Source organism: Rhinopithecus roxellana, chromosome 8 (assembly GCF_007565055.1).
Source record: "Rhinopithecus roxellana isolate Shanxi Qingling chromosome 8, ASM756505v1, whole genome shotgun sequence".
Lineage (NCBI taxonomy): Eukaryota > Metazoa > Chordata > Mammalia > Primates > Cercopithecidae > Rhinopithecus > Rhinopithecus roxellana.
In genome coordinates this window covers 143,502,609-143,517,415 of record NC_044556.1, presented here as the reverse complement: position 1 = coordinate 143,517,415, position 14,807 = coordinate 143,502,609, and the positions used below count along the sequence as shown (strand labels likewise).

The 14,807-nt window shown below is 37.5% G+C and overlaps 1 protein-coding gene across 1 annotated transcript in view; it reads right to left on the bottom strand.

Moving 5' to 3' along the window:
• CDC73 (cell division cycle 73) overlaps positions 1-14,807 on the bottom strand; it is a 142,814-nt gene that overhangs the window by 111,328 nt on the left and 16,679 nt on the right. Inside the window, exons 6-9 of the mRNA XM_010375559.2 lie at positions 14,387-14,475; positions 10,535-10,751; positions 3,605-3,703; positions 1,176-1,254 (exon numbers count right to left, since the gene is read on the bottom strand). Of these exons, the coding sequence (XP_010373861.1) occupies positions 1,176-1,254; positions 3,605-3,703; positions 10,535-10,751; positions 14,387-14,475 (484 nt within the window). The remainder of the gene's footprint in view (positions 1-1,175; positions 1,255-3,604; positions 3,704-10,534; positions 10,752-14,386; positions 14,476-14,807) is intronic.

Sequence of the window (14,807 nt, the reverse complement as noted above, 5' to 3'; positions counted from 1 at the left end):
AAGGCAACATATCATTTTTTAAAAACTTAAGATTTCAGATTATGCATAAAAACATCATTAACTTCCAGCCGCTTCTACTTCATCTTTTCATGACTCAAGCCATGATGAAGATCCCAAGAGGAAGTTACACTGATATTAGTCTCACCTCACAACTGCAGAAATGGTTCATTATTGCATTAGCCACAATATCACGTAGACCATCACAAAATAAGTCCTCCCATCATTGCTCAAAATCTGTTTCCAAGTTCTCAATGCACATACACATTTATAACTTGGGAAACATGACTTAACATATAAAGTCTCTACTTTATATTAAAAACAAAAGCAGCATGAACAGCAGTAAACATTTATAGATAATTTACTTACCTATCAGATACTATTCTGAGAACTTAATATTTATTAACCAGTCCAATACTCACAATAACCATAAGAAACAGGTACTATAATATTTTAATTACACACAGGAGAAAACTAAGGCAGAATGCAGTTAAAGTAACATTAAAATTCACACAAAAAGTTAATACGACGTAAGCTATCTGGATCCAGAATCCATGCTACTAACCAGGGATTGGCCAACTTTTTTCTGTGAAGGGCCAAATAATATTTTTAGGCTTTGTAGGCTACACAGTCTCTACTGAAACAATTTAACACTGATGTCACAAAGCCAAAGCAGCCATATATAAAATACATAAATGAATGAGTGTGGCTGTGTCCCAACAAAATGTTATTTAAGAAAAATTGCAGGCCGGGCGCGGTGGCTCAAGCCTGGAATCCCAGCACTTTGGGAGGCCGAGACGGGCGGATCACAAGGTCAGGAGATCGAGACCATCCTGGCTAACACAGTGAAACCCCGTCTCTACTAAAAAATACAAAAAACTCCGGGCGACGGGCGGGCGCCTGTAGTCCCAGCTACTCGGGAGGCTGAGGCAGGAGAATGGCGTAAACCCGGGAGGCGGAGCTTGCAGTGAGCTGAGATCCGACCACTGCACTCCAGCCCGGGCGACAGAGGGAGACTCCATCTCAAAAAAAAAAAAAGAAAAGAAAAATTGCAGTGGGTAAGATCTGGTCTGTAGACATTACTTTGCCAACCCTTACCCTACCCAAACATCAGCCCATACTGTCTCTCAAGTTCAACACAACCACACTAAGGGGAAGATAAGAATTAAGCAACTTGCCTTCTTTTCCTTTGAATCTTTCCTGATCGTATCTGTTATAGGCAGCTGGGATAGGCTGTTTGGTGCGCAAAGTAGGATCCTGTAAAAAAAATTAATTATGAGTTACTTGTTAGTATTTTTAAACGTCACTTATTTAATGTGCTGGAGTGCAGTAGTGTGACCATGGCTCACTGCAGCCAAGACCTCCTGGGCCCAAGTGATCCTCCCCGCTCAGCCTTCCAAGCAGCTGGGACCACAGGCATGTACTGCCACACTCAGCTAATTTTTTTTTTCTAATTTTTTTATAGAGACAAAGTTTCACCATGCTGCTCAAGCTGGCTTTGAATCCCAGCCTCAGGTGATCGACCTCAGTCGATCTTTATGATGTAATACTCTTCCCTCCAATAATAATTGTTTTAACAAAACAAAACAAAAAACCCTTAAATTCAAAGTATATTGAGTTTAGTTTTAGAGACTTTTAGCTGAATTATCCACCAAACTATTAATCCTTAAATAAACATGAAAGCCATGATGATTAATCCATTATAAACAGAGTAAGACTGAAGAGGTATCTTTTTTAAAATAATTAGAAAAGGCTATTAGTCTAACGATGCATTATTTAATCACAAATACTCTATCAAAACTCACAATGTTTAACAAACTGAAAACACATATTTAACAATATTCTCAAAGCTACTTGGAAAATTCATGACGACTGAAATACTTTTCATTTTATTACAATAGGATTCTATATCAAATATGCCAAATAAAATATACTTATCCATACCTATCAAGAATGATAAATATATGCTTACTTCACACTAGGCATATACTTCTATAGTCAAGGGCCAAACATTAAAACCTTCAAGTATTCTAACGATTATATAAATATACAGAAAGAATATTCAGTCACAAATGGTAGAACTGTTTTAAGGTTTGACATGTTTCCTATCAATTGCTATTCGAAATGTCAACCAATTCATAATTCTAAGTACCCTGTGCTTTGCCATCATAGCTCTTACTTCACTACCTTTAACAAAGAAAAAAAAAAACATCTAATAAGTAAGGAACTGCTGAGGGATCTAGGTTACATGGCCATTATGAGAATCTAAGTAAACTCTGATGATCTGAGGTGGAACAGTTTCATTCCAAAACCCTCCCCCGATTCGTGAAAAAACTGTCTTCCACGAAACTGGTCCCTGGTGCCAAAAACGTTGGGGACTGCTGTATTAGACTACAAGCTCAAAGAAAGTAGGGACCATAATCTTTCTCATTATTGTATCTCAGGATCACTAGCAGACTGTCTAATAGGAGGCACTTAAGTACCTGATGGAGAATCAACTAAAAGTATTTATCTAATTACCAACAAAAGTCTACCATCTTTAAAAGTTAAATTCCAACAATTTCATGAGCAAATAAAACTACTACAAAGTAGTTGCAAAGGCTGTATTAGTACTCTAATACATTTCAATATGCCTTTTAAAACCTGACACAGTTTTAAAAATATAGAAGATTCTTTGGGAGGCTGAGGCAGGCAGATCACCTGAGATCAGAAGTTCAAGACCAGCCTGGCCAACATGATGAAACTCCATCTCTACTAAAAATACAAAACTTAGCCGGGCATGGTGGCATGTGCCTGTAATCCCAGCTACTTGGGAGGCTGAGGTAGAAGAATCACTGGAACCCAGGAGGTGGAGGTTGCAGTGAGCCAAGATCAGGCCAGTGACTCCAGCCTGGGCAACTGAGTGAGACTCTATCTCAAAAGAAAAATTTTTGTAATAAATTTTCTGTTTATATAATCTTCTATTTTCTATTGCAGAAAATAGAAACAATTTCATTTGTGTGTTTTGTTCCTTTGTTGAATCATATGAAAATAGCTGGAAGGATTTTCCACAAAATTAGAGTATGTCTGAATTTAAATACAGGCTATATGTCATACATGAAATTTACTTTGGGAGGGTCTTAAATAGCATTTCAAAGAGAAGGCAGTCAACTCTCAGAGCAGCTGAAATGTAGGCACAATTAAAGGAAAGCATGGCTGGTGACTAGGAGAAATACATTCACCAAGGTGTAATAGATATAATGTCAAAAAGAACCCCAAACTGGGAGGTAACAGAGATTTATGTTATTAACAATGGTTAGTGATTGTCCCAAGCAACAATGAGTAGGCCAGCCACAGTTTACCTAAAATAAATAAAGGGTTTTCCCTGATTAACCTTTTTCAGACTGTGACCCAGGTATATTAAGAATTATTGCTCCAGTTAAGAATTACTGCTGAAGTAAGTAACTTTTAATGCTGGGAAGGGCTTTCACATCTTTCAGATATTCTGAAGCAGCAAAAGGTTTAGAATCCACTGATTTTAAAATGTGAAGATGTCTTCAATGTTACTACACTGCAATGTAAGTGGCAACTTCATTAAAATTACTGTAAAGCAGTAAAGCATTCTTACCACAGGTGCTGCATTTGGGGCTGGTCGCTGTTCAGGTGCACGCCCTTCTTCTCTGGCTTTTACAGATTGAAGAATTGCAAAAATGTTCTTGGAAAAATTCTAAAATATAAATGGATTTTAATTAAGCCCACTTTAAATATACAATAGTAAATTTACTTAATAAATAATTTAAGACTAAGTTATCTTACTATCAATTCTTCCCTACTATGTATGTCATAAGGTATCATTATTATACACAAATGTAAAAACCAGCCACTAAGATATTCATCCAGAGACTGATTATTGTAAATCCCATGGTATTCATCATTTTCATTTTACTTAAACTGTTACAAATGTATTCATATATTTCGTATTCTGCATCTGTTCAAATACAAAACCAGAAAACAAGTAAAAATCTAAATAAGGCCAGGCGCAGTGGTTCACGCCTGTAATCTCAGCACTTTGGGAGGCCAAGGTGGCTGGATCACGAGGTCAGGAGATCAAGGCCATTGTGGCTAACATGGTGAAACCCCATCTCTACCAGAACTACAAAAAATTAGCCGGGTGTGGTGGCAGGCACCTGTAGTCCCAGCTACTTGGGAGGCTGAGGCAGGGGAATGGCGTGAATCCGGGAGGTGGAGCTTGCAGTGAGCCATGATAAAGTTGGAAAGTACAAGTACAAATGCTCTTCGACTTATGATGCAATCACATGCTGATCAAAAGTCAACACAGCTAACTAATCTGACTACTTTTTCCTTCAAGAAACATTCTTCCTTCATGCTACAGATTGAATGTCTCCTCTAAAACTCATGTTGAAATTTTACTCCATTGTAATAGTATTAGGAGGTGGAGCCGTTAAGAGGTGAGTAGGTAGGTCATAAGGGCTCCACCCTTACGAATGGATTAATGTTGTTATTGCAAAAGTGGGCTCAGATTCCCGATATAGTAAGTTTGGCCCCATTTCTCTGTGTCTCATTTGCTTGCTTGCTTGCTTCTGCCTTCTGCCATGAAATGACCCTCACAAGATGCCACTGCTATGCTCTTGGATTTTCCAGCCTACTGAAATGTGAGAAATAAATTTCTTGTCTTCACAAATCACCCAGTCTGTGATATCCACAGCAGCAGAAAACAGACAAAGACACTTGGCCTCTGAGATGCTACTCTCTCTTGGTTTTACCCCTAATGTCTGACAGTTCCTTTGGGGCTCTTCTTATGCTGCCTATCAATCGCTTAACATTTGAAGGAATACGTAGTAAGAATCTACTCTAAGCCAAACACCTTGCTTGGCACTTGGGTACAATCATGATCAAAAAAGACGTGGTCACTGCCTCATGAACCTCAAATACAACATAATTTCTCTTCTTTAAAAAAAGCATTCTGTTTCCTTGGCTTGGAACACTCTCCCCACCTTACCCCTTTCACCTCTCTCACTAGCTTTTATTCTTTAGGTGTCACTCCTCTTTACTCTCAATTAAGTTAACTGCCCTTGCTGGGTGTCTGCCCTACAATGTACCTAATAATTACTGCTTATTTAATTTTGACTTCTGCTAGAGTGTAACTTCTGTGAGAGCTAAGACCAACGTACCTCCGGTCAGTGCTTAGCACTGGCCTAGTCTGTAGATGTTAAATACTATACAAATAAATACGTATATAAAATGAGAGGCTACTTGAAACATCACTATTATCACTATATCAGTTGCAGTGTTAACTAATTCCTATAATTCTCTGGAGCAGCAAATATAAGTCTCAGGACCCCTTTGCACTCTTACAAATTACTGAGGACCCCAAAGAGTTTTAAGTTTGTGTGAACTACAGTATCTATTGAATTAAAGATTAAAACTGAAAAAAATTTAAATTATTTTAAAAATAAGAAGACAAGATCCATGTAAACATAATAGCATATTTCATGAAAAATCACTTTTCAAAATGCATAAAGGTAATGACAAGAAACAGTGGCAGGTTTTTAAATTCTGCAAATTTCCTTAATCTCTGGCTTAATAGAAGACAGCTATATTCTCAGACAGGCTTCTACATTCAACATTCACTGTGCTCTCTTATTTGGTCAAAGAATATACAGAAAACGTATCCTCACACAAACAGTTGGAAAAGGGAAGAACATTCTAGTAGTTTTTCAGGTAACTGTGGATAGTCTTCTTTGATATCATACCATAATGCAATAAATGGTTCTTTTTTTTTTTTTTTTTTTTTTTGAGACGGAGTCTCGCTCTGTCGCCCAGGCTGGAGTACAGTGGCCGGATCTCAGCTCACTGCAAGCTCCGCCTCCCGGGTTTATGCCATTCTCCTGCCTCAGCCTCCGGAGTAGCTGGGACTACAGGCGCCCGCCACCTCGCCCGGCTAGTTTTTGGTATTTTTTAGTCGAGACGGGGTTTCACCGTGTTAGCCAGGATGGTCTCGATCTCCTGACCTCGTGATCCGTCCGTCTCGGCCTCCCAAAGTGCTGGGATTACAGGCTTGAGCCACCGCGCCCGGCCAATAAATGGTTCTTAAAGGTTAATGCAACGCGGAAACCACATCCATAAACTTTTTGTATAAGTACTTTAAAATCTATCAGTCTCTCTTGCACTTTAAATGAACTTTTTACCCATGCATGATTTGTGACAGCATTCACTGGTCATCTGGAAAATATCAGTCACTGATTATGCACATTTTCCAAATATTAACATGGTTAATTATACAGTATCAACAAACTATACTTGTTAGTATTATTTGTAAAAGACTCACTAGAAGACTTTAAGAATTAGAAAATTGCTTGTTTCTTTACTTATGGGTGGAAAAAGGATTAGAAAAGTGTTATGGTGACAGCAGCATAAAGAAACTTCCCCAAATTCTAATTTTCTCATGAAAGCTCTCATTTTATCATTGGCAACAAATACTATCAGTTGCTTTCCTTGAAGGAACATATTTATTTCCTTCACTTTAAAAAAAAAAAATCTATAATGGTTGAACTAGTTTACAATCCCACCAACGAAACAGTATGGCAATTCCTCAAAGATCTAGAACTAGATGTACCATATGACCCAGCCATCCCACTACTGGGTATATACCCAAAGGATTATAAATTATTCTACTACAAAGACACATGCACACGTATGTTTATTGCGGCACTATTCACAATAGCAAAGACTTGGAATCAACCCAAATGTCCATCTGTGACAGACTGGATTAAGAAAATGTGGCACATATACACCATGGAATACTATGTAGCCATAAAAAAGGATGAGTTTGCGTCCTTTGTAGGGACATGGATGCAGCTGGAAACCATCATTCTTAGCAAACTATCACAAGGAGAGAAAACCAAACACCGCATGTTCTCACTCATAGGTGGGAACTGAACAATGAGATCACTTGGACTCGGGAAGGGGAACATCACACACTGGGGCCTATCATGGGGAGGGGGGAGGAGGGAGGGATTGCCTTGGGGAGTTATACATGATATAAATGATGAATTGATGGGTGCTGACGAGTTGATGGGTGCAGCACACCAACATGGCATAAGTATACATATGTAACAAACCTGCACGTTATGCACATGTACCCTAGAACTTAAATAAAAAAAAAAAAAAAAAAATCTGCCAAATAACCAAGTCTGAATAACACTTACGTTATTAATAAAACATGTTGATTCAGTTCATACTTCATACAATGGCACAAGTCTCTTGATGAGAATAACCATCATGTTTGCAGAAGTGCTTTCTACATTCCAATTTCATCACACAAAATATTAAAAAGACATACTTAAGGGTCAAGATTTAACAAAATTCATAAATTTTAAAAACATCATCAAGGACATTAGTGAGTAAAGAACACAATGGCTACCAGTTAAGTTAAGTGCCATTGCCTTGATTCACACCAAGACTAGCAGTTTCACCAACCACTGATTTTGCGCCATCACTGCAAAGGTCAATACAATGAAAAATGCACATAAAATCTTAGTCTTGGCCGGGCACGGTGGCTCAAGCCTGTAATCCCAGCACTTTGGGAGGCCGAGACGGGCGGATCACGAGGTCAGGAGATCGAGACCATCCTGGTCTACACGGTGAAACCCCGTCTCTACTAAAAAATACAAAAAACTAGCCGGGCAAGATGGCGGGCGCCTGTAGTCCCAGCTACTCGGGAGGCTGAGGCAGGAGAATGGCATAAACCCGGGAGGCGGAGCTTGCAGTGAGCCGAGATCCGGCCACTGCACTCCAGCCTGGGAGACAGAGCTAGACTCCGTCTCAAAAAAAAAAAAAAAAAAAAAAAAAAAAAAAAAATCTTAGTCTTATTATAAAAATTGCTGAAAATATATGAAAAGCAAATCTCACTACTTTAAAAATAAAGAGGAATTAATCAATATTATCATCAATCTACTATGTAGTAGAATTACAGGTGATTAACATCTTCCTTCTAGTAATATCCTTTTATTAGTTTTTCAACGATGAACATATACTAATTTATATATGTTTATATACATTTATCTTCAGATCGTATAAATCTTTCACCTAATTTATGTAAGTTTAAAAGTGTGTTTTCTAAATGGTATTATAAAATCAAGTTGCTTTATTTGGGGTCGTTGAAAAAAATAACATATTTATACTTCTCATGAAATCTTGGCCGGGCGAGGTGGCTCAAGCCTGTAATCCCAGCACTTTGGGAGGCCGAGACGGGCGGATCACGGGGTCAGGAGATCGAGACCATCCTGGCTAACACGGTGAAACCCCGTCTCTACTAAAAATACAAAAAACTAGCCGGGCGAGGTGGCAGGCGCCTGTAGTCCCAGCTACTCCGGAGGCTGAGGCAGGAGAATGGTGTAAACTCTGGAGGCGGAGCTTGCAGTGAGCTGAGATCCGGCCACTGCACTCCAGCCCGGGCGACAGAGCAAGACTCCGTCTCAAAAAAAAAAAGAAATTTTTTTTTTTTTTTTGAGACGGAGTCTTACTCTGTCGCCCGGGCTGGAGTGCAATGGCACAATCTCAGCTCACTGTAACGTCCACCTCCCAGCTTCAAGCGATTCTCCTGGCTCAGCCTCCTGGGTAGCTGGGATTACAAGAACACGCCACCATGCCCAGCTAATTTTTGTGTTTTTAGTAGAAACGGGGTTTCACCATGTTGTCCAGGCTGGAATTGAACTCCTGACCTCAACTGGTCCACCTGCCTTGACTTCCCAAAGTGCTGGGATTACAGGCATGAGCCACCGCACCTAGCCTCTCATGAATCTTCAACCTAACTTTTGTTCCTGAAACTCAAAAAAGAAAGCCCTGATAACTAGTAATAATGAAGGTCTATCTAAAATCCACAAGGCTTTAAGTATCTAGAGTATTTTTTCATTCTCACCCACCTAAGAGTATTTTTAGAGTGCACCTGATAAAAACAACACACAAAGTATTTTTTTAATTGCTAATAATACTCATTTATGCAAGCCTAGCTACAATTCTTTTATTAACTTACTTTTTAAAAGATATAGTGGTACCAACAATATTAAATCAGTAAGTTTAGAAATGATGGTACAATCCTGCCACCTAGAGCTCAAAGAAAATAGTTCACCTCAATTACTTGAAAAAGTAATGTCCGGTCTAAAAGTTAGATAGGGTATATCACCTGTTTTTATTCCTCTACTATGAGTTTGAGATTTTTTTATTTTAATGAACACTGGTGGATCAACATAACTCACAATATTACTCAAGTATTAGCCATACTAGACAGTGAAAATCAGTATCAACAAATCATTTTATTGTAAAGAGCAAAAATGGAAGTTCACTCACATCCTCAGATTTCTCTATAATTCTAAGCTCTGGAGAATGATTCTTAATCTTAACCTTAGGTACTTTGTAAAACAAGTCAAAGTACAAAAGAAAAAGAAATGATTATTTTCTTCATATACTCTTTTCATAACTTTATTTCTACTAAAATAGCAATGTAAATTGAAGGCTAAAATCCCAAAATTCTACAACCAAAACCAATTTGCCTAAAACAGTGTTAAATTTCAGTTTCACAAGTAACCTTGCACACTTCAACATTCTTACTAGATCATCACTATTAACAAGTATGCATCAGTGGAGAAAACATTTAAGAGAAAATTGAGGCACTGAAGAGGAAAAGACAAATGAAAGTAAGTACATAAATCAGGATAAATGCATCCTCTTTTTGGAGATCCATGAAAATATTGGAAATTCAAGTATTTCAGATTTTTATCTTTCAAAATATAAAGTGCATATCTCCTTTAACCAGCAATTTGTTTCGAAGAATTAATCCTTTGTCTATATACACATAAATACACAAAGGTATATGTACAACAATGTTTTCTAATGCATTATTCATAACAGTGAAAAGGAAGTGAGGGAAGGAGGAAGAGAGGGAAACAGGAGGAGAAAGAGAGGAAGGCAGAGGGAGATAGAGAGAAGAAAGGAAGGCCAGAGAAAGGGAGAAAAATCACACTCTTTGGAGCAAAAAGAAAAGAAAACAATTTCCACTAATAGGGAACGAATGAAAAAACTGCTATACCCACAGAACAGAATATAGTGTGTAAAATATACTCGATAAATGTTTGCTACAGATTTCCATAAGTTCTCTACTACGTGGGAAAAAAAATAATGATGGCATTAATAACCAGAGAACTTGTCATCAATATTATTCCTTGTTTATTAGGTTTAAGCAAAAATGACTCAACAGGAAAACCAGACCATTCTTTGATTTGCAAATCATGTGTGAAGGAGCTTGTATTTTGATTCCTACTTTTTCATCAGCATCTCTGATGAATAACAACCATATTCAAGAATGGAATGGTAAAAATGACCATCTGGAAATCTATATTATTACTGAGCTTTCAAAGAGATAAAACTTGAAACGTCCACCTAAAAGCAAACTTTAACCAATTCTATAACCACAGATTAAACACACACACACACACTCTCTCTCTCTCACTCCAATGAATGAGTAAAATATTTTAACTACCTTTCCTGTGCTTTGTAAGATGGTTGTTCTTGTCCTCCACACTCTCTCTCTGCTGACAATATCTCGGGTCACATCTACCTCAGCATCCACAAAACTCCTCTGTTTAAGGGCAGTTATGTCATCATCTAGATCAGTCTTGATAGTAGATCTTTTCTTGGCCATAATTTTGGCTTTGATTGCAGCAATTTTTTCCACTGACATAGCTTCAGACAAAGACCTAAAAGCAATTTCTTTTTTAAATTTTCACAGCAAGGATTCCTGGAGTGTATCATAAATATATTTTGTTACATTTATAAATTTCTGGTAAAAACACTTTAATGGTAATAATTAAGGTTTTCTTATCTGTAAGACTGACTTGTTATTCTGCAATTACATAAAACTTTTATAAGGAATTTATGTCAAGATATTACTCTAAGAGCAAATTAGTAATTTCTTAGAAGTATCAATGCAACAAAATTCTTGATGGTTTTTCATCTCTTCCCCGCAAAAAAGCAGGACTCATTAATATAGGTGCTTTTCTTTATATTTTTTCTGTCTACAGAAATTACACACACACACAGAGGCCACTTTGGAAGGGGGTAAAAAATCCATTCTACAGAAAGTTCAAAGCCTAGGTTTTCCTTGAAATTTATTTCAAGGTTTCAAACTTGTATGCCATAGTGCAGAACATAATTAAGTGACAGGGTTTTATGTCACAAAAACATACTCCTTTAATCTCTGGAAGATAAAACCGTATTACAGTTTCCTTTTTCTTCCCTTTCCTTGATTTTCAAATAGGCAAAATAGTAAAAAGAGACTATGTTTGCAGAAATATAAAAAAAGACTTAACACTGAAAGTATACATGTCATAAAATGATAATCTTAAGCAAAGTGTCTTTTATCATGTCAAATGAGAAAAAGAATTAAAACGTGTTTGGGTACCTTAATAACAGTAGACAAAAATATTACTTTAGTCACAAGATGAAAATCTTGAATTATGTTTACACAAAATCTGGAAAAAGGATGAAAATTCCTGCAGGTTTAAATACAGTAGTATTATATAGTATTCTAATTTTATTTAGATTAGGTATGAAGGTACTTTATAGTAGTGCTCATATGCACCTGGCATTTGATGCATTTTGTGCAATACTGTGCAGATTTCCCTTAAAACCTAAAGCACACCAGCATACCTTAAGCCAAATTCAAATACAGTACTCCTCTGTTTGGCTTTCCAAAGTTTCAGTTACCCGCTATCAACCACAGTCCAAAATATTAAATGGAAAATTCCAGAAATAAATAATTCATAAGTTTTAAATTATGTGCCATGCTCAGTAGCCTGCTGAAATCTTGTACTGTCCTGCCTGGGACACCTGCCTGGGATATCCGGACACAAATGATCCCTTTGTCCAATGTATCGATACTGTACACACTACCTGCCCAGTAGTCGCTTAATAGCCATCTTGGTTATCAGACTGACGATGGCAGCATCAAAGTATTTATGTTCAAGTAGCCTTTATTTTACCTAATAATGGCCCCAAAACACAAGAGTAGTGATGCTAGCAATTCGCATATGTCACTCCCAAAGTGCTTCCCTTAAATGACAAGGTGACCTTGGGGCTCCTTGGCTGGAGTTCAGGACTATCCGAGGTTTCAGGCGCCCACTGGAGGTCTTGGAACATATCCCCAGAAGGCAGCTGGGTGCCTACTGTACTTCTCCAAACTATAATCAAGCCTCCAATGGACTTTGAAACATAGAACTTCTACTTACAGCCAAGATGAAGTACCAGAGACTAGACTAACCCTCCAGCCTTTAAATAACCAGTCAAAATACATAAAACAATGGTTTACTAGATGCTAGATATTAAGCAATGAAGGACAGCAATTCCCTAACAAATGAGAAACAGACAAGGTAAGCCCTATGATTGCCTCAGCTTATTGCCTTGTAAGTTTCCAAGACATGGCCTTGGCAGGAGAACCCATATAGAACTGAGCGGATTCTCAGGTAAGAAGAAATGGAGCTGGGATTACAGCAAGACCAAGATAGTTAGAATTCATAGGTCAGAACACCTGAGAAGTGTATAGAAGGTCCCCCTCACATACCCCGGCAGAATTCTGACTAACACAAATATGAAGAAACTAAGGCTGAATAAAGAACCACCCAAGTGGATTAGACAGAATAATGTCTAGTGGTCACACAAGGTGAAGAATAGTGCCTGTTCCACTAGCCAAAATGAAACCTCATGTTCATGAGGTATTACGTACTCAGAATGGTCTTGCCTCAGTGGGTGGGGAATAATTACCCCAGCAGACCAATGTTCAGATAAATTAAAATCAAGACCCAAAACTGTTTCCAAGAGATTTAACTGTGTCCCAAAAAAAGCTAAAGAAGATGTGGGGAAATATAACAATATCTAGCACTCAACAAGGTAAAAAGTATACACAATGTTTGAGATCACATGACACGTAATAAAGCAGGAAAATGTAATAAAGCAGACATGTAATAAAGCAGAATGAAGAGAAATATCAATCAATCTCAAGGCGTGAAAATAATTACAAGAACTATATTCTATATTTCAACAAGCTAAATGAAAAGATGAAGTAGGTATGATTTTTAAAAAACAGCAAAACATACAAAAATTAGCCAGGTATGGTGGCATATGCCTGTAATCCTAGCCACTGGGGAGGCTGAGGCAGGAGAATCGCTTGAACCCGGGAGGCGGAAGTTGCAGTGAGCCAAGATCACGCCACTGCACTCCAGCCTGGGTCACAAGAGCCAAACTCCATCTCAAAAAAAACAGAGCAAAACAAATTTGAGATGAAAACTACAACGCTGGAGACTAAACATGCATGGGACTACAGAAAAAAAAATTAAGTAAAGTTGAAAACACAACAGAAACTATCCAAAAAGAACTCAAAAAAGAATATAACAGACAGAAAATGAATTCAAGAAAAGAAAAGAACATAAGTGAACTGTCAAAGAAAAAAATATTAAAGTTCAGCCAGGCGTGGTGGCTCACGCCTGTAATCCCAGCACTTTGGGAGGCCAAGGCGGGTGGATCACGAGTTCAGGAGTTTGAGACCAGCCTGGCCAACATGGTGAAAACATCGTCTCTACTAAAATTAGCCAGGCATTGTGGCAGGCGCCTGTAATCCCAGCTACTCGGGAGGCTGAGGCAGGAGAATCACTTGAAACCAGAAGGCAGAGGTTGCAGTGAGTCAAGATGGTACCACTGCACTCTAGCCTGGGTGAAAGAGCGAAAATCTGTCTCAAAAAAAAAAAAAAAAATTAAAGTTCAATACAATAGAAACGATCCAAAAATAGTTCAAAAAAGAATATAAACAGACAGAAAAGAATCCAAAAAAAGAAAAAAACGTAAGTGAGCTGTCAAACAACTTCAAGTAGAGTTTGAGTAGTCGGAATCCAGAAAAATGAAAACATTTTTAAAAAGTGAAGAAACTATGCCCATCCATTTATGTACTATGGCTGCTTTCCCTACACCACATAAGCTCAGTAGTTTCAAGAGACCATATTACCTTCAAAGCTAAAAATATTTAATATGTGGCACTTTCCAGAAAAAGTTTGCTGACGACCTCTGCTGTACATAATCAATAACATCAAATGAATGTCTCAGCTTATAAAGCAATTTTTAAAAAGAAAGATCAACATGGTAATAGAATAAAGAAGACTTTTCAAAAAGCATGATAAACACATGAACTTCCAATCCCCACACATACCCTTATGAACTAAGAGCACAGAGGCATACAATGAATCCAAGAGGTAAACATAAATGTGGAGAGCATTTTAATATTCCTTTTCCTTATACCTTTACATATATGTAAACTACCTACTTTCTACTTAAAAACAATTCTTACCTAATCTGTTCGGTCTGTACAATCCCTTCTTTATGACCCTCCAAACGGGCAGCCAATCTCTCTTTATCAAGGCGCACACACTCTTCATCCTGGAAATAACCACTGGTTAATGCATTTTAAATTTTTATTTAACTTTCGAGAAGAAAAAACACTACAAATAACTTTTCCTTACCAAATTTCCTACCTCTACAATTCTAGGTATCAGTGTCTTTAGGCCAACTTCAAGACTAAAACTTTTAGCTACATAAAGATAATAACAATAAATATATGTTGAATATTAAGACTGGAATCATCTAATAGCTTAAGAAAAACTTGCTTAGCCACTTTTTTCTTTATGATTAAGTGTTCTTCCCATATCATAACTGATTTTCTTCAGAAAGATACAACAAATAAATTCATCTTTTTGAGAAAGTTAATAACC